Source organism: Maniola jurtina, chromosome 8, assembly GCF_905333055.1.
Source record: "Maniola jurtina chromosome 8, ilManJurt1.1, whole genome shotgun sequence".
Taxonomy (NCBI): Eukaryota; Metazoa; Arthropoda; class Insecta; order Lepidoptera; family Nymphalidae; genus Maniola; species Maniola jurtina.
The window spans coordinates 13,791,717-13,816,984 of record NC_060036.1 but is presented as its reverse complement, the minus strand read 5'-3'; the positions used below and the strand labels follow the sequence as shown (position 1 = coordinate 13,816,984).

The following is a 25,268-nucleotide window of genomic DNA, read 5'->3' as shown; positions in this document are numbered from 1 at the left end:
TCCCTAATAGACTACAGGCCCATGTTTAAAAATGGGTGGGTCATATGAACCACCAGGTGACGTGTACAGGACGATATAAGAGCATAAAATAATAAGTTTCAGCACTATGCCGTCACTTGTAAGCTGTCCAACAGAGTGCTGGTGAGAATTGAAAAGTGCAGGTAGAGTGAGTACATTTTGGTCATATATTTTTGTACGGCATTTTTACCATCGATAGGTCCATGAAAAATAATAAGAAAGCGCGCAGTGCCGTAAAAAAATGGTGCGCCACAAAGTCAGTAAATGTTTTGATTTTCTGACAATTTCCGGGGTAAATTTGGTCATTTAATTCTGTACGGCACTAGTTTCATACTGTTTCAATACAGCCTCTAATCCATTATTCCGCAACGCCGTACAAAAATCATGCGACAAGGGGAAAAAATTGAGGGTAGCAACCCCCTCTCTTTCCGTGGTCCGGGGGGTGATTTGACAAAGTACGGCTTTGGTTCCAAAACATTATCTAGCACTCAAAAGTACTATTAAAAATAATGCCGTAAAAAATTAGTGTTCATTTGAATGTGTATCAATAATTATCTTAATTTCATGGTATACTTAATTTTTAAAGCTGTAAAATCATTTGACTCTGTACGGCAACTTTTTTTTTAACATGATAGTGTAAAATACTATTGTTATATAGTATTGCCGTTCAAAAGAAACTGTTCTAAAAAAAATTATAGATAAATACAAAAACTGAAATTTTTCAAATTATTGCAAAAGTTTAAATATTCATAGATTAATAAAATATAGCAATTTTCTACGCTTTTCCCTTGTTTTAAATAGTATTAAGATAAATAAATTAGGAAAAAATTATGCCGTACATTTTAATGCAGACCATATCTTTTAGGCTGATGAAAATGACGCTACCATTTTAAGGGTGTAGTACTTTATGGCCATCTGATACTGTACGGCATTAACATATTTTTGAAGAGAACGATTGATAATATGATAAAATCACTATGCCGTCTAACTGAAGTGAACGGGTGTGTATATAATATCCACATCCCCTACAAACCTTTGGACCAACGAAAATGTACGGCATGTAAAAAAATATTATCTATGCATAAAACACTTTCAAAATAAATTAATTTTATGTTGTTTCAAATCACCCCCCGGACCACGGAAAGAGAGGGGGTTGCTACCCTCAATTTTTTCCCCTTGTCGCATGATTTTTGTACGGCGTTGCGGAATAATGGATTAGAGGCTGTATTGAAACAGTATGAAACTAGTGCCGTACAGAATTAAATGACCAAATTTACCCCGGAAATTGTCAGAAAATCAAAACATTTACTGACTTTGTGGCGCACCATTTTTTTACGGCACTGCTCGCTTTCTTATTATTTTTCATGGATCTATCGATGGTAAAAATGCCGTACAAAAATATATGACCAAAATGTACTCACTCTACCTGCACTTTTCAATTCTCACCAGCACTCTGTTGGACAGCTTACAAGTGACGGCATAGTGCTGAAACTTATTATTTTATGCTCTTATATCGTCCTGTATACGTCACCTGGTGGTTCATATGACCCACCCATTTTTAAACATGGGCCTGTAGTCTATAACTGTCATGAACTGTGCTTCAGGTAAATCGAATTACTTTTACACAATCCTTTCTATCGTAAAATCTCTGTTTACAAATTCCAAATGGTTCTGTCGCAACCTACTAGAGAGAGAGCCCGTGAGTGCCAGACCTTCGTTATTTTATAAAAGCTCTCTAAATAATAAAGCGGTATAAAAGTTTCTCTGCGTATGGACCCCAGCACAGAGCAGAACGATCAGCGACTATGAAGTTTGGATCATGGTGGCTTTGGGAGATAACAGACAATTAACAGACGCATTGCCAGACTCAAGACAGGTCTAGCCAGTGCATGTCGAGATTTCTAATACTATTCCGAAGAAAATATAAAAAAAATCCACTTTATAGGTACTTTAACGTAAGATTTTTTATACTTTTTTGTTACCTGTTATCTCCCAAAGCCACCGTGATCCAAACTTCATAGTCACTAGTTACCTGTGCTGGGGACAATACGAGGAGGAACTTTCAGCTATTATAAAATAACGAAGTGCTCGCCCTCGCGGGCTCTTAGCCCTTACAGTCACCTACATAACAGTGGAATGGCGACTATATTTTGAAGTATATAAATTGAGTTAGGTCCTTTCACTGCGTAACTTTGTAAACAACTAGATTGAAATACAGATGTCTGTCTGGTGGGGGGTTTCGGCCGTGGCTAGTTACAACCCTATCGGCAAAGCTGTGCTGCCAAGCGATTTAGAGTTCCGGTACGATGCCGTGTAGAAACCAAACGGGGTATAAGCTTAATAAAACTGCTATACCCCTTCCAAGTTAGCCCGCTTCCGTCTTAGACTGCATCATCACTTACCACCAGGTGAGATCGCAGTCAAGGGCTAAATTGTATCTGAATAAAAAACCGGTCAAGTGCGAGTCAGCCCTCACTCTTTTAGAGTTCCGTACATAATAATTATGAACATCATATTTGGGTGCATAAAATATTTTTTTTCGAACTAGAACATCGCAATAAATCGTGAAAGAAAAATCCAAAAACTGTTCGTTTGTTTTAGTCACAGCTTACAAACTATTTCATAAATCATTATTTTCAGTATTTGTTGTTTAAAAACAGTATATTATTCGTATTCCTAAATAGTTTAGTTTTTGAGTCCCCATCACAAAAATGGTCTAAGACTGACAACTTTGATGACTTCCCATTTCCTTATTTTTAGAATAAAAATAAATTTAAAAAATCCGGCTCCTTTTTCATGTTTAGGAAGCCCCCTTGAAAAAAAATTATTTTAACTAATTATTAAATAAATATTATTATATATTAAATATTATTTATTTTTTAATTTAATTCAATATTTGGTTTTGGGTCAACGTTTTACACCAAATACCAGTAACTCGTTTAATCTACGAGCTAGAGACCTATGACCGGCAGAGAGACAGACGGACAGACAGACAGCAGAGTGACATCAATAGGGCTCCGGTTTCACCCTTTGGGTATGAAACCTTAAAAAACGTCAATGCAAATATCCATAACGCAAACGTGTACCTACTAGACAGCCTAGGTACTACTAGGCATAGACTAAAATATGCATACCTAACTGAGTTTTGAATATTTTGTGTTACAGATGCTTATAGAATATTGACCCATTTCCCGACACAGCGATACGCGAGTCGTTATGGTGAAATTACGAGTAATTATATAAAATGACTCTGCCACAATAAGTGGGCGAACTAGGAAATATCGAATAGGCGAAATCGGTTTCATTAAAATTCGTCAAGTAGTTTGTGCGCAATCCATAAATTAATAAATTCGAAAATGTGTTTGTCGGTCTGTGTGTCTGCTTGCTTTTCGTAGTTAATTCGTTTAAGTGATTTTAACTTGTACTGAGGTAACTTACATCCCAGGGATGGACCCAGGTTGATTGGTCCCGGAAAATCAAACGGTTCCCATGAGATTTTTAAAAGCTCTTTAACGATTTTTTCTAGGCTTTTTAAAAAACTCTTTCATTTTCCTGAACAACCCGTACCCGTCTAAATTGATTAAACACCTGTTTAACCAATTGTGTTGTGAAAAAGTAAAAGACAGACAGACACCTCTCGTATTAAAATATTAGTAAGTATAGATATTATGTAAATAATATGGATTTCTTGACAGACTTCGAGACAGACAGATGACAAAGTGATCCTATAAGGGTTCCGTTTTTCCTTTCCAGGTGCGGGACCCTAAAAAAAAGAACATTGAATTAGTTAAAAATGAAGTAGTTCTTAATGAATTATTAACCAAAATCAGTGATCACCAAATAAATTGAATATTGCACGATTTGCTAGCACAGAAAAATATGTAGAGCGTTAAGTTGTAGGTAAGTTCTCTTACGTTACTAAAAATTGCGATGCGTAGATACCTCCTTGCGTCACTCAAATGAAAGTCCATAGTCACCGAATTTTAAACTAAAACTAACGTTATTTAGGATTCTTCATGAGGGAAATCCGTCATGGATACCACCGGCCACGGGGGAGCACAGTGGTTATGTCGGACTCCTACCGACTAAAGACCTCACGAAGTTCCATCCCACCGCTGACGACGGAGCACAAGGGACCGACAACACCTCGTTACTCCGCCAGCGAATGTCTGTCGCGGCAGACCCACCACTGGGACACTACGTGCCCCCAAACACCGTTAGAGGCATGCCGGAACCACAGCACGCCAACCAACCTGAGGACCACCTTACGCCAACCCACTAGTTAAACGGGTTTCCTCTCAGAATAAGAAGGGTTTAAGTCATAATCCACGCTGGTCAAGTGCGGATTATGAGAGAACATTACGGAGAAATCTCCTCATGATTTTATGATTTTATTATGAATATGATAAGCATAGTATCAAAAACATTGAGTTCAGGTTTTTTTAACATTGATTAAATAATATCGGCTTCTCCGTGTGTAAGTATAATAGCTACATTTTATCGATTGCTTAATATTGTAAAAACCAATTCAAGTGATACAACACCTACAATCTATACCTAATGTTAGTCATTAACATGCCTCCCCGCCTTCCTCGTCCACCCGTTCATCGCAACATCATTGTAGTCCTACATTGCGGTTACCTACGCGATCTCCATTCCAAACCATGAAGAAAGATTGAAACACATTGAAAGATTCTATCGTCAAACAATTTTCTCTGTTTTTTTTTTGATAAAAATAGCGAGCAAATGAGCAAGCGGTGTCACCTGCTGTTAAGTGATTACTGCCACCCATGAACATTAGCAGCACCGATGTGTTGCCGCCCTTTCAGCAATTTGTCGGTCCGCCCCTTGAATAACCCCATGTTGTAATGTAATGGGAACACCGCCGAAGGGAGTTGATTCCATAGTTTGCACGTGCATGGAAAAAAGGATTTGGCACAACGGGCGGTCAAAGTACACCACGCATCCACGTAGTGGGGATGAAATTGCTTACGGTGGCGTGCGGTGCGGTTGTATTCAAAAACCTAGATCGTCATATCAATCATACGCAATTTCCTATTACAACTGTCAATACCGAAGTAATGTTGATTGCCACTGCACTGCGCAATTACCCCCTGGTCTGTAAAGGTAGTTTCGAGTTACAATATCCGTCACTGTAAGGTTGATATCGTCTAAATCGACAAACAAAAGGGACCTTGGGCGACAAGCGCACTAAAAATGAATGGTTTACGAAACTGTCTCATTATGTGAGTGGCTAAGGTTCAGTTGGATGACGGCGGTTAAAGTTATGTTACGGTTAGCGTTAAACTTTGACCACTAATAAAAAGCCAACACGGTTCGTGATTCCATGATTACGATAAAAGGTAAAGTTTTGCTTCAAAAGTTACAAATTCTAATTTGCGTTTAACCCATTTTGCCTCTATTAGCGGCCAAAATAAACTCTAATATAACATTATCCGCCTCTCACGCAGCTAAGTTTTATGAACTAGCTGATGCCCATGACTTCGTCCGTGTCGATGTAGGTTTTCAAAAATCCTGTGGGGCCTCTAAATAAGTGCAAGCTGTCTCTGTATTTTTCGTCAAAATCAATAAAACGGACGGGTATGGCATGTCCGTTTTACCGATTTTGGTGGTATAATGTGGTAACAGACAGACACACTTTCACATTTATAATATTTTAATAATTAATAATATTATTGAAATAGTTTTCCGGGATAAAGAATAATCCATATCTACCGGGATGCAAGCTATCTGTGTACCAATAAGCCTGGAACTTAGTCCACGTGGATTTAGGTTTTTTTAATTCCTGTGGAGACCCTTTTATTTTACCGGGACCAAAAGTAATCTATGTCCTTCCCCTGGACGCCTGGACCTTTGCACTTGTATTGCGGACTAAACTAAAATGCAATATTATGGTAACCTTCACCTATCGTGCGTGTTCAAAATTTTTAATAATTTACACTTCTACCATATGAACCAGCTCTTCGAACACATCTTGCCGTTTTATTAGTCACCGTGAATTTGATTTGAATATTATTAAAGAGATTTAGATTAATTATGTACTGTTAATTAAGAAATATCTTTAATAAAAACCGGCCAAGCGCGAGTCGGACTCGCGCACCAAGGGTTCCGTACTCGGGTGTTTTTTTTCGACATTTTGCACGATAAATCAACAACTACCATGCATAAAAATAAATAAAAGTCTGTTGTAGAATGTACAGGTAAAGCCCTTTCATATGTTACCCCACTTGGTATAGACATCTTATTTTGAAAATTTAAACACATTTTGTTTTTTTTTTAATGATGTAACCACAAATTCGCGGTTTTCAGATTTATTCCTCTACTTGTGCTATAAGACCTACCTGCCAAATTTCATGATTCTAGGTCAACGGGAAGTACCCTATAGGTTTCTTGACAGACAGACAGACAGACAGACAAAAGTGATCCTATAATGGTTCCGTTTTTTTTTTTGAGGTACGGAACCCTAAAAACTAATGCGGAGAACGCCCGTCAAATTCTTAAAATTACTGTTATGTCGAGGTCAGCTGATGACTCCAAATGAAGAAAAATTTCTCAATACACTATAATTTGACCTTGATTTATGTAGAGTACTGTGTTATTTATGACAATCAAAATGTTAAAGCTATATTTTTACAATAGACGATGACCGCGTCTTCGACCTTGTGAATTTAAGTTTTTAAAATCTCGGAGGAACTCTTTGATTTTCTGGGATAAAAAGTAGCCTGTGTCTGTCCCCGGGATACAAGCTATATATCTTTACCAAGTTCAGTCAAAATTGATTTAGCGGGAGAGCCACGAAGAGAAAACACACAGCCACATACAATATGGGATGAAAGTATGGATTTATCGATTTAAAGTGCAATCTATCCTAATTTAGCGAAAGATTATCTTAATTACGTAGTAGGTATATATTAGGATAGGTAGACAACCGGGGACTCGAGTGCTGGCAGCTACCTTGGGCAAAAAATTAGTTTGGTCATCCAAAGGGGTAATGCTGCGCCAGCATTTTGGGTCCAATGCCTCGCTGCGGTTGTCGCGATGAGGTTTTAGATTTGATTTAATTTATTAACCCCCGACCCAAAAAGAGGGGTGTTATAAGTTTGACGTGTGTATCTGTGTATCTGTGTATCTGTGTATCTGTCTGTGGCATCGTAGCGCCTAAACGAATGAACCGATTTTAATTTAGTTTTTTTTGTTTGAAAGGTGGCTTGATCGAGAGTGTTCTTAGCTATAATCCAAAAAAATTGGTTCAGCCGTTTAAAAGTTATCAGCTCTTTTCTAGTTTTCTTGTAGAAAAGAAAGTTTGATAACCCTTAGGTTCATAATATTCAAGTGTCAATTGACAAATGTCAAGCTGTCAAGATGGACGTTGCCTAGATATACATAATTATTTATTTGAAAATGATGTTTTGGAAAACTCAGATACTTTGGATCGTAAGCGCGGAATAGTCAAAGAAAATCGGTTCAGCCGTTTGAAAGTTATCAGGTCTTTTCGGTCTTTTCTAGTTACTGTAACCTTCACTGGTCGGGGGTGTTGAAAATTTTTAATTTACACTTGTTTTAGTTTTTAATTTAATTGATTATTCATTTGGTTTTAATTTAGATTTAGATCTTATTGAATTGTCAGTTTTTATTATACCTAATGCCAGTTATTAAATATTTCTACAATTAAAAAGCAGCGTTGTATATTTATTGCCCGGTGTACATGAGCATCCTATTACCTCATACTCATCCTGTACTTAATTACAGTAATTCACACTACTCGGACGAATGAGATTATATGGTAGTTTGAAGTTAATTAGATCCGTATTAATTACATAATTAATGGCATTAACAGCTAACGTTTACGCTCTACGAATAATTTAGAAGTAATTATACTTAGCAGGTAGGTACCTACTAACAAAAACGGACGTGTCTTTAAAGGGCTCATCTGTGTTTGTGGGTTTGTTGATTCGTTGGTTTGTCCTTCAATCACACCGCAATGGAGCAACGAATCGACGTGATATTTGGTATGGATAGAGTTAAAACATCCTGTTGATATAACTAGGCTACTTTTTGAGCCGAAAAATCTGTTTAGCGGAATATACCAAATTAACAGAGCTCTCTCCGTCACTTACTCCATACAATCGTAGTTCCCATTTCATTTGAATATTAAGCAACCAAAGTCCATGAAATTTTGCAGACATAGTCTAGAAACTAATATCTGTGTCTGTGGTGTTTTAGATTTTTCTAAAAATATGTAGTTTTAAAATTACAGGGGCTCAAAGATTTGTATTTTTCTTTAAAAAAAGGCCCAACTTTGTGCTCGTTTTTCTAGACAACGAAGCAATTTAATGAAATTTGGAAAACCACAGACCTAGAAAATTTAATGAATATTATGTAGTAAAAAAATTATCGTTATATATTTTATATTGTTATAATTATGTGGGAACTACGAAAACCAGAAATTACACCCAGAAATCTTGAAAATTTCGTGCTGTCTCGATTTGTGCAAGCGGGGTGGTGAAGTGCGGGGGACGACACGTGAAACTGACAGAAACGGACAGTCTAAACACACGGGCCACATTTAGACTGCACCCGACTCCAAACTTGTCGATAGGTCTAACTAAATACATTTCAACTTGCGTTAGACGTATGCGTTACCTACTCAGACGTTGCCTGTAGATAAAAATATGTCTCATGTTTGCTGGCAATAGCGTATGCATCAAACCCTGCAAGTTGCAACTCTCTTGCAACCTATTCCTCACGCAATACGCACAGCTTTAATATTATAATTTTTGACAATGTATACTATATGTAATGCCATATCACAGGTCACTCTCTGATTTATTGCTAACAATTTACTTCCAAATGCAAAGAAATCTAAGTGTGTTGAATTCACACTGCCCAATACCAGGACCTTAAATGACATAAATTCATTGATAAATAATCATATGTTGAAAATAAAGGAGAACCCCGTGTTTCTCGGTATAATGTTAGATGCAAAGCTTCTATGGAACACCCACATATCAACACTTGATGGTGAACTCAGCTCTGCTGCTTACACTGTTAGAAAAATTCGACAGGTACTGACGTGGAAACTGCAAAAATTGTATATTTTGACTATTTTCACTGTATTATGTCTTACAGACTCTTGCTATGAGATAAAGCGGTAGATATTGAGAAAAAAATGTATTACAGAAAAGGACAGGACGTGCAATTTATAATTTAAAACCGCGCGCTGCCATACATTAAAAATATAAGGAAATAAGTACCTTATCTATTATCTTATAGTAGCTTCTAAACATATTTACAACTAGCTAATGCCCGCAGCTTCGCTCGCGTGGATTTAGGTTTTTAAAAATCCCGATCCTTTCATTTCCCAGAACAAAAGTTGCCTCTCCGTAATAGCCCGTCCCCGGGATGCAACTTGTTTCTGTATCACGTAAGAATATTTAAACGGATTATCCTTTTCAAATCCCGAGGGATCACCAGGATTTAGGAATGCAATTTCTTACAGCATCAGGGTTGAGGTCAACGACAAAGTGTTTACTTGGTATAGATACCTTCAATATCAATTAATAATCGACACTTTTTAAATCCCATTAGCTTTAGTAGTCAGGTCCCCTGCAACATCAGGATTGAGGAGTTGGAATCCAAATTTTTTATTGAACAATGTCGCAAACTTTCTTTATCGATTAAAAAAACTACCCAAAATTACGCAGTTAGGTTACCTGCCAAATTTCATGGTTTTGAGTCAACGGGAAGTACCCTAGAGGTTTTCTTGACACACACGACAGACAGAGAGATAGACAACAAAGTGATCCTATAAGAGTTCCGTTTTTCATTTTGAGGTACGAAACCCTAGAAAACGTAGGAACGGCATTCCGAACCAGTGGTAAATTTTTCTGACCATCCAAAAACACTTTGAAGTTTACCTAAAAGTTTACAGGAATAAAAATTTATCATTGTATTCCATTCCATTTCATTCTATTCCATTCTGTTCAAAGATAAATAGATAATAAAAATATTTGTCACCGAAACAATAATTTACGATACATCGACCAATATCAATTTTACTGATGACAATCTGACTATTACCAAAGTGAACGACTACTATAATATCTATTATATACGACTAACATAATATGTATTATAAATTGTGTGCCGTTTGCATTCTCACTAGGTTCTCATTAAGTTTGTTTTATTTGGTTAAACTTTCTGGCATTTATATTGTTATGACGTTTAATTGGCAAACAGTCTGTTTATTGGCTGAAACTCAAAAATTCAGCCAATCACAACAAAGAAAATATTGTAATAATGATTGATGCAGCTTTCTGTAATTGAAAACAAAATATTTGACATTAACTTGAATGTGACAGTGTTTTCCGAATAGGGTTGCCAGAGGCCCCGTATTTTACTGGTTACCCCGTATGTCAGGATAGAGAAACCGGTAATTATGAAAATAAAATACGGGGCAAATAAAACTAAATATTTTTAGGGTTCCGTAACTCAAAAGCAAAAAAAACTCTTATAGGATCACTTCGTTGTCTATCAGTCTGTCTGTCTTTCCGTCTGTCCGTCTGTCCATCTGTCCTTCTATCCGTCTGTCATGTGTTCATGAACAAATATTAGTATTTTCAATTTTCAAAGTAAGATAACTACATATATCAAGTGGGTTATCATATGAAAGGGCTTTACCTGTTCATTCTAAAACAGATTTTTATTTATTTTTATGCATATTTTTTTTAATGCATAACAGTTTTTGATTTCTCGTGTAAAATGTCGAAAAAAATACCCGAATCGGAACCCTCGGTGCGTGAGTCTGACTCGCACTTGGCTGGCGAAACCGAACACTGACGTTATGTCCAGTAGAAAGAATATTTTCCTTTTGCGGCAATGCGTAGCCGAAACCCACTCGATATTGATCATGGTCGTAGCCAAGGCGGCGGGGCTTGGTTTGAGGATGTTAGCCTTTTTTTATACAAGTTAGCCCGTGACTTTAATCTTTTCTAGTGGTAAGTGATGATGCAGTCTAATTTCTTGGCCGTTAGGGCCATACTAACCATATAACTAGCCATGACCGAAGCCTCCCACCAGACCAGAAATTTAGAAATGGTGACTGCGCCTGGGAAGCCGTCAAAAACCTAAGCCTAAAATAATACTTACACTATTTCTTGCATTTGCTTACCAATTTTTTTTTGGAAATATATCAAACATTTCGCGCTCACTTCACTCGCGCTTTGAATTTGTATTACTTGGTGTAAGCCCCGCAATTTCGTTTGCATGAATTTAGAGTTTTAAAAATTCCGTGGGGGATTTTCCGGGCTAAAAAGTTTATGTCTGGGATGCAAGTTACCTCTGAATAGTAAGTACCAAAATTTTGGTAAAGAAGATGGGCCGTGAAAGGGTAACAAATAGATAGGCAAATAGATATACTGTCGTATTTGTAATATTAGTATGGATAGGGAGCTTTAAAAATAAAATCTTGCTATGGCTAAACTCGTTTCCCTTTCACTTTAATTCTTTCTGTAATTGAACCAAAAACACTTACGCTCACTGCGCTCGCGCTTTTTTATTGTTGTATTTTATCTCACTGTCAAATTGAAAGGCGAAATTCCACTAACCAGGTAATTAGCCCATAAAGTTGAGCGAATGTTTTTTTCCTCATGACAGGATTCAGTTCCGGCCCTGATAAAACCTCTCCCGAAATCGATTCCTGGCTACGGCCATAGTATTGATACTGTGAAGGTGGAATTACAAGTTAAATGTAAATTTAAGTTAAAATGCAAAGATTCATCATCATCATCATCATCATCAGCCTGTGGACGTCCACTGCTGGACATAGGCCTTCCCTAAAGAGCGCCACCACACCCGGTCCTCAGCCTTCCTCATCCAGCCACTTCCCGCCAGCCGCTTAATATCATCGGTCCATCGTGCTGGAGGGCGTCCCACACTACGTTTGCTTAAACGCGGTCTCCACTCAAGGACTTTCCGGCTCCAACGGCCATCGCCTCTACGACAAGCATGGCCTGCCCACTGCCACTTCAGCTTGCTAATAGTTTGGGCTATGTCAGTGACCTTGGTTCTCCTGCGGATCTCCTCATTTCGGATCTTATCCCTCAAGGAAACTCCTAACATAGCCCTCTCCATAGCTCGCTGAGCAACTTTGAATTTGTGGACAAGGCCGTTTGTCAGTGTCCACGTTTCAGCACCATAGGTGAGGAAATGCAAAGATTGTATGCATGAAATGTATAACATTTTGCTTTACAAAACTAGAGTTTTTAAAAGCTATTTAAATAAATAAATCTTTTATTTAAAATCACATTGCAAACACAGTTCACCAATCAAGACACGGCAACATACAGAGAAAAAATACAAAACTTACAAATAAACTGAAATATCTAAATAGGCTTTCCATGCATTTCAGAGAGAACCACCGCCTATTTCTTCAAATACTTCAAATTTTTAAATTTCTTCAAATCTAAACCCCGTATTTTTGATGGTGGTAGCCTGTAAATCAAAAAGAGGCAGGTGGCAACCCTACTTGCCACATGACATTACAGAATGAAAAATTGTTTTCATTACTCGGTAAGCCTACTGCCATAGTTTCACAGAAAGTGTGACGGTAGTTGTGACCTCTGATTGGTCGACTCTCTTTCACTATTTGCTAAAATTGATGATTGCAACAACAATTTTTTCTTTTTTGTAATCAAAAACAGAACACGGACGTCATACAGGTTGACTAATTGCAATCATTTCTGACCGGCTAACATTGTTCCGCTAGTGGCTCAAACTCACTGTCGCAGCAAGAACATGGTAAATTCAGCCAATCACAGCAATTAGAATTGGTTATCACAAATGCACCGATCTAGGAACCGAGAATACACGAACCAGGGCAGATAGAGATGAGAACAATAATATCATACGTAGGAAATCGACGGGGGATCGTTGACAATGATCCTCTTAAGCTTTGGGTTCCTTGTATAGACAAAATTACTTAGCGGTCATCTTAGAATAAGAACCCAGGCGGTCATAGTCTAAAAAGTAAGACAATTTGATAGGTCGGAGGTTCGATCTCGGACACGCACTTCTAACTTTTCGGAGATGTGCATTTCAAGGAACTAAACATAACTTGCTGTAACGGTGAAGGAAAACATCGTGAATGTACATGTCTGAAAATTCTCCATTCTCAAAGGTGTGTGAAGTCTGCTAGTCCACACTGGGCTAGCTTGGCAGACTACGGCCTAAATGATTCTCATTCTGAGAAGAGGCCCGTGCTCAGAGGCCAGCGATGGATTGAGACAAACTTACGCATACTCATAAGTTACGTACTGGTTTGCACCTCGTGTGATATTATTTCCTCATTATTTTAACAGTTTCAACAGTTCCAAGCCCTAATAAAACACATATAATTTTAATTAAGTAACTTTTAAAGTTAGTTGCAGACCGTTACAAAATTTAAGATCACTTGATATGATTTTAATTTGTTATGTGGCAACGTAACAAAGATATGATTTCCTTGTCACTTGTTGCATGGCAAAGTTTATCCTTGTAACATATAGAAAAATAGCAAATAATTAAACACTTTTGAGACATGCAAAATACCATATTATTGGGAAAATATTTTAGTTAACTGCGAACTGTATGGAAGTTGTTGGTGTGTATAAATAAAATAAGCTTTTTTTTCCGGGATAAAAAGTATCCTATCTCAAGGATGCAAGCAAGCTCTGTACCAAAAGAATGATGAAGGAATACACGTGAATTTAGATTTTTTAAGAATTCCGTGGAAAATCTTTGATTTTCCGGGATAAAAAGTAGCACAATAATATCACAGAGTAAGGATAGTATTTTATCTCCTTATACTGTGATAAATATGTCCTTCCTTGGGATGCAAGCTATCTCTATACCAATTTTCGTCAAACACGGTTAAACAGATGGGCCGTGAAAAGCTAGCAGACAGACAAACATAAAGACATACTTTCGCATTTATAACAATTAATTATTATTAGTATGGAAATATAATGGATGAAAGAGATTTGACAAGTTCCGTTTTAGTTTGCAACCACTTCTTTTATAGTAAACTGAATTTATTAACCCCCGACCCAAAAAAAGAGGGATGTTATAAAATTGACGTGTGTATCTGTGTATCTGTCTGTGGCATCGTAGCTCCTAAACTAATGAACCGATTTTAATTTAGTTTTCTTGTATGAAAGGAAACTTGATCTAGAGTGTTCTTAGCTATAATCCAAGAAAATCGGCTCAGCCGTTTAAAAGTTATCAGCTCTTTTCTAGTTACTGTAACCTTCACTTGTCGGGGATGTTACAAATTTTTAATTTACTACTAATGGACATAACTTCATTGGGCTTAACAGTTATAAGTTGCTAAATATATATAAATCGTGTCGAGATTGTCATTATGTAAATGTATTCAAAATCGCGTGTTTACATTATTAAGTTCAAGGTGGCCTCGAAGGCGGGACTTTTGACCGGCTCTGCTTAGTATGAGTTCATCGCCAACGTTGATAGAATTCGAGTTTTGAAACACTTCAGCATTAAAGCAGATGAACACTGCACTTATTGTTTTAAGATCAAGTTCGTCCATACACACTCACACACACACGTAGGGTGTAGGTTTCACATTAATTTTATTTTTAACCCCCGACCCAAAAAGAGGGGTGTTATAAGTTTGACGTGTGTATCTGTGTATCTGTGTGTCTGTGTATCTGTGTATCTGTCTGTGGCATCGTAGCCCCTAAACGAATGAACCGATTTTAATTTAATTTTTTTTGTTTGAAAGGTGGCTTGATCGAGAGTGTTCTTAGATATAATCCAAAAAAATTGGTTCAGCCGTTTAAAAGTTATCAGCTATTTTCTAGTTTTCTTGTAGAAAAGAATGTTAGATAACCCTTAGGTTCATAATATTCAAGTGTCAATTGACAAATGTCAAGCTGTCAAGATGGACGTTTTATTTGAAAATGATTTGTCGGGGGTGTTGAAAATTTTTAATTTACACTTGTGGAATATTGATATTAGTTAAAGTGTGGCTATTGATAGTGATTGTATTAAGTACATATTATATTCTGATTTGAATGTTCAGTAAATTGTGAATTGGTTTTTTGTGTTTGGAGCCTGTTTTATTGTAACACACGAAAACGTTGCGAAATTAAGAGGGGTCTCTCCGTCACTCGCTCCATACAAACGTAGTTCCAATTTCATTTGAATGTTAAGCAACCAAAGTCCATGAAATTTTGCAGACATATTCTAGAAACTAATAGCTATGCCTGTGGTATTCCAGATTTCTGTTAAAATATTCGGTTTCAAAGTTACGCGGTCTTAAAAATTCACATACAAATCTTTAAGCCCCTGTAATTTTAAAACTACATATTTTTAGAAAAATCTAAAACACCACAGGCACAGATATTCGTTTCTAAAATATGTCTGCAAAATTTTATGGACTTTGGTTGCTTAATATTCAAATGAAATTGGAACTACGATTGTATGGAGTAAGTGACGGAGAGAGCCCTGTTAAAACCGTTGCTGATACGATTTTTTTTATTTTAAATCAAAGATCTTCAGGGCCATTTTACTCTGACCTTCTTATGTATCGAAAGCTCGAATTCTAACAACATTTGAGAGGTATAAAATCTCAATCTTATACTAACCTCACTGAAGTAGGTATGTGATAACATTGCCAAATAGAGAATACTTAATCGGAAAGTCATACAAATCTTTAATGGATCATTTGATGTATGGATTTTTTTTGGTGATTAAGTTATTTAAAAGATGTTTTCTATTCGTCCGAGTGTTCGTTCGGTTTGATTTACTTCACTTTATATTGCCGTACCCGAAGGGAGCCAACTAATCCTCCGCTGTTCGTCTGCCCGTCTGTCTGTCTGTTTGTCTGCGGGTTATATCTCATGAACTGTAATTATCTAGATAGTTGAAATTTTCACAAAATGTGTACCTGTTTCTATTGCCAATAACGACTAAAATATTTTTTTAAATGGCTGCCATGCAAATTAAAAAAAAATTGGTTGTCTGTAAAGTCGGTTTACTGACGATGGTTGAACGTGACAACAAAGGCCGATTGTGCTTCTTTGTCGCTCGTTCCGCGCTCTCGCTTGCACTTCAAGCCTTACATGGAACGCCTCAGAGCGAGGTAACGCCGCATGAGTCATGTTTTTTCGTGCGTGCAGCCGGCTCTATCGAATTATAAGACGTTGTCACGTCAAAAAACTTGTACGATGTTACGGAATCTTTCGTGTGCGAGTCGGACTCACACTTAACCGGTATACACATAACTATCACTAGTTACTACTAACTTTGTCATAGTAATGTGGTAAATAAATTAATCTTTAGAGCATGTTATTACAGTATGTGGTGCAAGAAGTTGTAAACTTTAACATCCTTCAGATGAACTTTCAATCTATCGAAAGGTCGACCGGATCAATCGAAGTCTTGCTACGAAATGATCATATTATTTTCATAAAACAGTCATAAGACTCATGTAAGGTTAATGAACGGACTGACGATGAATTTTAATGTCTTATTCCATTTATCCACCCTAAAACAGCTCCCCTAGGATGTAGGTATATTCGGATTCTAGCCCGGATACCGAATTTATATATTTTTTTTTTTAGTCAGTCCATCGGTTGATAATGATGATGAAACTCTTTTTTTTTTCTTTCTCGTCTGCCTTTGCAAAGATTAACCAATGTCAAGTTTGTAGTTATTTGTAACAAGTTAGTTAAACTATACAAGTAGGTATGGACCCCGTCTGTGCCGACATACGGTTGTCAAGAAACTATATTATATCCGTAAAATACCTACCAATTAAAAACATAATGTACTTGGATACAATGAAATAATTTCAGTCGTGCAAATAAAACTAAAATCGTCAGTACACAATATAACTAAGATAAGAACTTTCAAGGAAATATTCTAAACGTGTTTAATTTCGTTGAACTCTAATAAAGGTAAAAAAGTAACAAAAAAATGGGAAACTTATTTAAATATAGTTCTTTTGTATATTTTGTGGAACTTTGCGTGAATCATGTTTTTCAGTGACAAGTACCTCGTGCCTACAGTTCATTCTGCCCATACAGATACGCGGTGATAACTGACAACCTAGAGGTTCCGTCTCCTATTTGGAAGTTATGTCTCAAATTTTTAGGGTTCTGTACCTCAATAGGAAAAACGGAACCGTTATATCACTCTGTCCGTCTGTCGTGCCAGTCAAGAAAAAAAAAAGGTACTTCTCGTTGACCTAAAATCATGGCAGGTAGGTAGGCAAATAAAGGAAAAAATCCAAAAACCTTGAATTTTTGGTTACATCACAAAAAAAATATGAAAGTGTTCATGAACAAATATAAAATGGCGAAAAAATACCCGAATACGAAACCCTCGGTGCGCGAGTCTGACTCGCACTTGGCCGGTTTTTTAGAGTTATATGAGTTTTAAGAAATTAATTATTATCACTTTCTTCAACATTGAAGGAAAACATTGTGAAGAAAATGTTTTCAAAACCAAATATCGTTCGTAAAGTTCATGGCAATCTGTTGCATTGTATTTTTAACCCCCGACCCAAAAAGAGGGGTGTTATAAGTTTGACGTGTGTATCTGTGTATCTGTGTGTCTGTGTATCTGTGTATCTGTGTATCTGTGTATCTGTCTGTGGCATCGTAGCGCCTAAACGAATGAACCGATTTTAATTTAGTTTTTTTTGTTTGAAAGGTGGCTTGATCGAGAGTGTTCTTAGCTATAATCTAAAAAAATTGGTTCAGCCGTTTAAGAGTTATCAGCTCTTTTCTAGTTTTCTTGTAGAAAAGAAGGTTAGGTAACCGTTAGGTTCATAATATTATGTCAATAGACAAATGTCAAGCTGTCAAGATGGACGTTGCCTAAATACATATTATTTTATTTATTTGAAAATGATGTTTTGGAAAACTCAGATACTTTGGATCGTCGGGGGTGTTATAAATTTTTAATTTACACTTGTTTTATATACCTATTACATATATATGTATGTACTAATCTACTATATACAACGAGTGATTTGTTATTATTAGGCTTGTTATTAGGTAAGTATATCCAATTGAAGCCCTCCAGCACGATGGACCGATGATATTAAGCGGCTGGCGGGAAGTGGCTGGATGAGGAAGGCTGAGGACCGGGTGTGGTGGCGCTCTTTAGGGAAGGCCTATGTCCAGCAGTGGACGTCCACAGGCTGATGATGATGATGATCCAATTGAAAGTTTCGATGTATTAACTTTTGAAAGGATATGGATGGAGTGAACGTTATAGTAGTTAAGATGATGTTAATGTTACTTTACATGGGTATTATTTTCGGAGTTATGAGTGTCTTTGCACTATTAACTCACATTAGTAATTAAATAGCACTTGCTTTAACGGTGAAGGCAAACATATTAACATTTACTACGTACCTACCTATAATTCTAGTGCTAACAATAATTATTTAATTATACATACTTAGGTATATCATAATCATTTCATCAACCCATTACAGGCCCACAACTGAGCACAGGTCTCAGTCGTGGGAGCCTCACAATGAGAATGGCTTAGTTAGACCGTAGTCTGTTACGCTGACGAAGAGCGGATTAGCAGATCTCACCCACCTTTGAGAACAATATGGAGAACTCTCAGACATGCAGGTTTCCACTCAATGTTTTCCATCACCGTTAAAGCAAGTAGGTACATATTTTAGTTGCTAAAAACACGCATAACTCCGAAAAGTTTAGTAGTTTTTGTCTGGTGGAAGGCTTCGGCCGTGGCTAGTTACCACCCTACTGGCAGGTGACTGAGCACTCCGGTACGATGCCGTGTAGAAACCAAAGGAGAATGGGTTTTATGAAAACTGCCACACCCCTTCCAGGTTAGCCCAGTTCCATTTAAGACTGCATCATCACTTACCACCAGCTGAGATAGCAGTCTAGGGCTAACTTGTATTTGAATTTAAAAAAACTTAAATAAATTACTAAGTTATCATCGCTCATTAGGGACATACAATGAGCAATTGCCATAACTCTCCCAGGTTGCCGCATTCCATTTCATATTGATGGTATCTTGCATCATCTCGTTACATGACACGTCGTAATCGAACGAACACCTGTCATCCGATAAAAAAAGGGTTCATTGTGTCACTGTGCATTGTTATCAATAAAAAACTGGTCAAGTGCGAGTCAGGTTTAGCTCTTTTAGGGGTCCTTACGCAAATTTGAACATCACATTTTGGATGTATTAAATACTAGCTGATGCCCGCGACTTCGTTCGCGTGGATGTAGGTTTTTTTAAAATTCCCGTGGGAACTCTGTGATTTTCCGGGATAAAAAGTAGCCTATGTGCTAATCCAGGGTATACTCTATCTTCATTCTAAATTTCAGCCCAATCCGTCTAGTAGTTTTTGCGTGAAGGAGTAACAAACATACACACACACACACACACACACACACATACAAACTTTCTCCTTTATAATATTAGTGTGATTTCATTTCCGAGCTAGAACATCGCAATAAACCGTGAAAGGAAATCCTAAAAAATGTTGTTTTGGTCACAGCTTACAAACTATTTAAATCGTTGTTTTCATTATTTTGTTTAAATACAGCAATATGGTACAAAATATACCGAAATTTCATACATATTTCTAACTAATTTAGTTTTGAGCTAGCCCCCGTCACAAAAATGGTCTAAAATCATTGTCTAAAACTGACAGCTTTGTCGGCCCCCCGTTTCCTTATTTATTAAGAATTAAAAAAAAAATCGTACTCTACTCAATGAGCTCTAAACAATGATATCCCTCATGCTAGGGTAAGAAAATATAGTTTAATTGATTTTCTAATTCAATATTTGGTTTTGGGTTATGGTTAACTCGTTTAGTCTACGAGCTAGAGACCGGTGGACACGCGAACAGACGAGTGACATTCACAGGGCTCCGTTTTTACCCTTTGGGTGCGGAATCCTAACAAATCGGTGAAGTACTAGTCGGACTCACACAAGAAAGGTTCCGTACTGTCGTTTAAGAACAGCTTGCAATCCGGACATGGACGTATGTTATTTTTTGACCAGAAAACTATGAATTCTCACGGTATTTTTAAAGGCCTATTTATCTGGATTCAACAAAATTTGGTACAAGATAACTAAACAAATGAGTCATGAAAGGAAAACAAACAGACAGATAAACTTTCGCATGTATAGTGTAGTATGGATTTATTTTGGCGCCACTAACTCGGCCATTGCGCTTGCTCAATGATTTATAACGCAAGAAAATTCGGAAGTGGACATTTTCCGCACACGGCGCCGCTGTAGCTCATAAATAAAATAATATTTATGTTAGAAATTAAGTAATGGTATGGAATTGACGTAGAAATTGTATCGTTAATTTTAATAATTGTTTTTATACTATAGATCAATATCGATTTTCCGGAATCGGGCTTAAGAAAAACTACCATACTATTCCAAGTTAGCCCGTCACTATCGTAAACTGCATCATCGCTTACCACCGGATGAGATCGTAGTCAAGGGGTAACTTGTATCTGAATTTTAAAAAAGTGCTATTTTAGAAGCACACTAATTAATAATAGATTTTGATTATTGTATTATTTGGCTCTATTAGTGTTCCAGTAGGGATGATATCTTAGTCATTTTGGGGAAACAAACCATGGAAACCACAGAATTATAAATAAATACGTCTATGGAAACAGAAAAATTAGCCTTCTAAGCTTACAAATTCTTTCTTTTGCTACTTCTTATAAATGACAACTCAAGAAACCATTAGTTAGCCTTGAAGTCATGAAGCCTCTTACCATTAAAGTCTTTGGGTAACTACAATTTAGTTTGGTAATACCTACTCATAGTTTAAAGAGATCGTTGATAATATTGAAATTCGGATTACGTACCTACCTTGAGGCGAAATGTTAATATTTGTCCAATTAGAACATTAATTACCATATTGCCTTCATTCGCATCTTTTACCATTTCATGACTGGTATCCATTATAAATATTTATGTCAACCCTTTGTCGAAACACTACTGAGAACGAGTCTTCTCTAATGATAAGGGCTAAAGCCATAGTTCACCCCGTTGACAAATTGCGAATTAGTAGACTTTAGACACAATTAGATTAGATTAGAAAAAATCTCAGGCATGCAGATTTCCTGACCGTTAAAGCAATGAAATTTAATTGCTTAGAACGCATGTCACTCAACAAGTAGGTGCCTGTTTGGGATTGAACCCCGGACCGAATAAAAGGCCGAAGGTCATTTGGCTATTACTGAGGCTACTTTATTGTAGCACTGAGGTATTTCTCATTTTTGAAGACTGTGACCCCTTTCCATTATTCATATAATGGTAGGAATTTTCTTGCGATAATAGTGCGGTTTGTACCGAGATCCTTCTGCATAGTATGTATAAGCTATATAATATTGTAATTAAGTAATCGCAAATAGTCGATGATAGGCGTATTGCCATACCGCGAGAATTTCAGGAACCACTCGCCACCACAGAACCGGTCGACATCTGCGCTGAGTCTATATGGAGCATTCGGCTTAGCACTCTACGATACCCCTCGAAAGCGAAAGTGTAACGTAGTCCTACGGAGCGGCGCCATATTTTTTTTCTTCACTTGGCCGCTCAATCCGCATATATATAGCGTGGGAGCCCCGACCACGCATCATTCGCATTCAGGACCTCGCTGCCTTCAGTGCAACAACCAAACGCAGCATCATGAAGCTCATGGTGCGTTCCAAATAATTGTGTGCTTGTGCAAGTGTATAGTGACAGTGCTCTCTGGATTCTAATCCCTGTCTGAGTTGCAAAACGCGGATATGGCGCGTGGTTTAATGTGTCACCGCCTCAGCCTTGAGGCTTTTACTTATCACTTTCTTTATCTCTAATTAAAATAGAGCTTTGGCAATTATCCAACTCAAACTGACAGATTAATTATTTATAAACTGGTTCAGTAAATCCATAATTTCAAGAACGTTGCCAAAGTGTTGAAGTAATATATCGTAACCATGTCATGAATTTTGTAATGAAGTAATTGAGGAGGTTTGACCGGATTGTTTTAATTTTTTCAGCTCGTGGCCGCCAGTCTGGTGGCTGTTCTGGCTCTCGCTCACGCGGAAGAGGCCAAGGCAGCAGAAAAGGAAGTGGCAGCATCCGATAATACTGCGGCGGCCGACGAAAAGAAACACGAAAAACGTGGACTGATTGGTCTCGGTTACGGCGGACACGGTGGATTCGGCGGTGGCCTCGGAGGTGGTCTAGGAGGCGGTTTCGGTGGTGGTCACGGTGGTGGGTTCGGCGGTGGCTACGGAGGTAGCTACGGCGGTGGCTACGGAGGTGGTTACGGCGGTGGCTATGGAGGACACGAGGAAACGCACAAAACTATCACCGTGGTCAAGAATGTCCCAGTTCCCTACCCAGTAGAAAAACACATTCCCTACCCAGTTGAAAAGCGCATTCCCGTTCCCGTTAAGGTAGCAGTTCCCCAACCCTACCCAGTGGTGAAGCACGTCCCGTACCACGTCAAGGAGATCGTCAAAGTACCAGTCCACGTACCTGCTCCCTACCCCGTCGAAAAGAAGGTCCCCTACCCCGTACATGTCCCAGTCGACAGGCCCGTACCTGTCAAGGTATACGTGCCACAACCTTACCCCGTAGAGAAGAAAGTACATGTACCCGTCAAGGTTCACGTGCCCGCTCCTTACCCAGTCGAGAAGAAGGTGCCCTACCCAGTGAAGGTTCCCGTACATGTACCCGCTCCCTACCCTGTGTACAAAGAAGTTCCCTACCCAGTCAAGGTACCCGTCGATAGACCCTACCCCGTACATGTTCCCAAGCCTGTGCCTTACCCAGTAGAAAAGCCCGTGCCTTACCCAGTAGAGAAGCCAGTGCCTTACCCCGTCAAGGTGCACGTCGACCGCCCCGTGCCCGTGCACGTCGAGAAACCCGTGCCGTACCCCGTCAAGGTGCCTTACCCAGCGCCCTACCCCGTCGAGAAGCACATCCCGTACCCAGTGGAAAAGCACGTGCCATACCCCGTCAAAGTACCCGTAGACAGGCCGTACCCAGTCCACATCGAAAGGCACGTACCCGTCCACGTCGAGAAGCCCGTGCCTTACCCCGTTAAGGTTCCAGTGCCGGTCGTCGTCGGTCACGGACACGAGTATGGACATCATGGTAGCTACTAGATAGTTGCAGGGAGCAGACGCTGTATTGTGATATTATGTAAATGTAAGATTAGATCGAGTCTGCGCGCGCGCGCCTTCGAGTTATCTATCAGAGCGGGTAGTGGAAGCGTTCCAGACCCCTGGGCAGCCTGCTCAGAGGCGCGCGCTCGCTACGCATATAAAGAGGGGTTCATTCGTAGCGCGCTTCATACAAATGTAGTTGACTCTCATTGAATTGATGACTAACGAATCAAACTCACCGAAACTTTTTAGATAAGATCTAGGAACTAATTAATATCTATAAGTGTGGTTTTCTAATTTTCCGTTAAAATATTCAGTTTCAAAGTTACATGGTCTCAAGAATTTGCGTACATAATATTTATACCCGTGTAATTTTAAAACTCGTTATTTTTACGGATAACTGGCAATTTACAGACTTAGATATTAGTATCTAAAAGGTGTTTACAAATTACATAGAGTTTGGTTGATTAATATTTAAATGAGAATCGAATCACGTTTGTATGGAACGTGTGACGGTGAGTCCCCTGCTAACGTAACTTTATAATTTTATTTGTGTTTTGTTATTATTTTTTTATTTTGTGAAACTGATCGGTAATGTTGCGTTTTTTTTACTTCGAGTTGATGTACCTGTTATTTGATAGAACGAAATGTGTTTACTAGCGAAATAACGACCTAAGAAATAAATGCTAAAAATGAGCGATTGTTTTATTCTAGTTTCTAGTCCATTGTTGGGTAATTAGAGGGTGTAATGTATCTGGTTATTCGGCTGTGGCCGGCGGTTTGCGAAATCGGACATGATATGACCTAGATTGGTATCGCATCGCAAGCCGCTTGGATCGCCGCTACTTAACTCTGTCGAAATACTTGACAATAAACATACACCGTCGTTTTGCGTAAGTGTAGCAACTTACTACGTCTCTAAGTTTATTGCCACTAGTATGTAAGAGAACGGTGGTTTCATTCACCTTATTATTGTCATTTACGACCCGTTCATGAATTGAATTGGAATTTAATTGATCATTTACAACGATTTATTCATCTCACCAATACAAAAGAATAGAATAGAATATATTTTTATTCAAGTAAACTTTTACAAGTGATTTTTAATACTTTATTAATGCAAAAGTGTGTTTGTTTGTCTTTCAATCATGCAGCGTATTTTTTTTTTAATATAGTTACAGAAATGGAGAGTCACTTAGGCTACCTACTTTATACCTATCCCGGAAAAATTACACAGTTCCTACGGGATTGAACAAAATTCACGAAATTCACGCTGACATAATCACGGGCATGCTTAAGTAGGTAGTTTATGTTTTTGATTACCCGTTATTTTGTCTGCATGGAAATTCCAAAATATATATTAAGTATCTTCTCACGCGGTACTGATTATTATATTTTTCAGCAATAGAAAATATCTATTGTCGTACCTATCTAGACAACAATAGATCTTTGTGAAAACATCAAAAATGTTCCAGTATTTTAAGCTGAATAGGTGAACAAGTGTAAATTAAAAATTTATAACACCCCCGACAAGTGAAGGTTACAGTAACAACTAGAAAAGAGCTTGATAACTTTCAAACGGCTGAACCGATTTTCTTGGATTACAGCTAAGAACACTCTCGATCAAGCCACCTTTCAAACAAAAAAACTAAACTAAAATTGGTTCATTAGTTTAGGAGCTACGATGCCACAGACAGATACACAGATACACACGTCAAACTTATAACATCCCTCTTTTTGGGTCATACTCATACCCGCCTCATACCCCGATTGCCATCTCGACCTGTCGCATACTATACCTTATTAAAGTATTCCATTTTTTACGACTAACTGCACTAAAATTATATAGAAGTATCGAATCATTATATGTTTCGATATCGTCCTCGGTTCAGATTTGCATAACGTATAATTTATTGCCTATAGCCTGCCTTTAGTCTATTGGTAGTACAAAATACCCATTTACCCAACATAGCGAAAGCTTTAATTATACGTATACCTTCTTGATTGTAAATTTCATAACTCGTAACTTGAGGTCTCAGA

The 25,268-nt window shown here is 37.9% G+C and overlaps 2 protein-coding genes across 2 annotated transcripts in view; one reads left to right on the top strand and one right to left on the bottom strand.

Moving 5' to 3' along the window:
- Window positions 1–25,268, bottom strand: part of LOC123867372 (angiotensin-converting enzyme) — a 335,250-nt gene that overhangs the window by 244,254 nt on the left and 65,728 nt on the right. The gene's annotated exons all lie outside the window — the stretch shown is intronic.
- On the top strand, window positions 21,722–23,918 carry LOC123867382 (proline-rich protein 4-like). Its single transcript, XM_045909393.1, has 2 exons — window positions 21,722–21,771; window positions 22,113–23,918. Exons 1-2 carry the CDS (start codon window positions 21,760–21,762, stop codon window positions 23,226–23,228), a joined length of 1,128 nt encoding a protein of 375 aa, XP_045765349.1. The 5' UTR covers window positions 21,722–21,759; the 3' UTR covers window positions 23,229–23,918.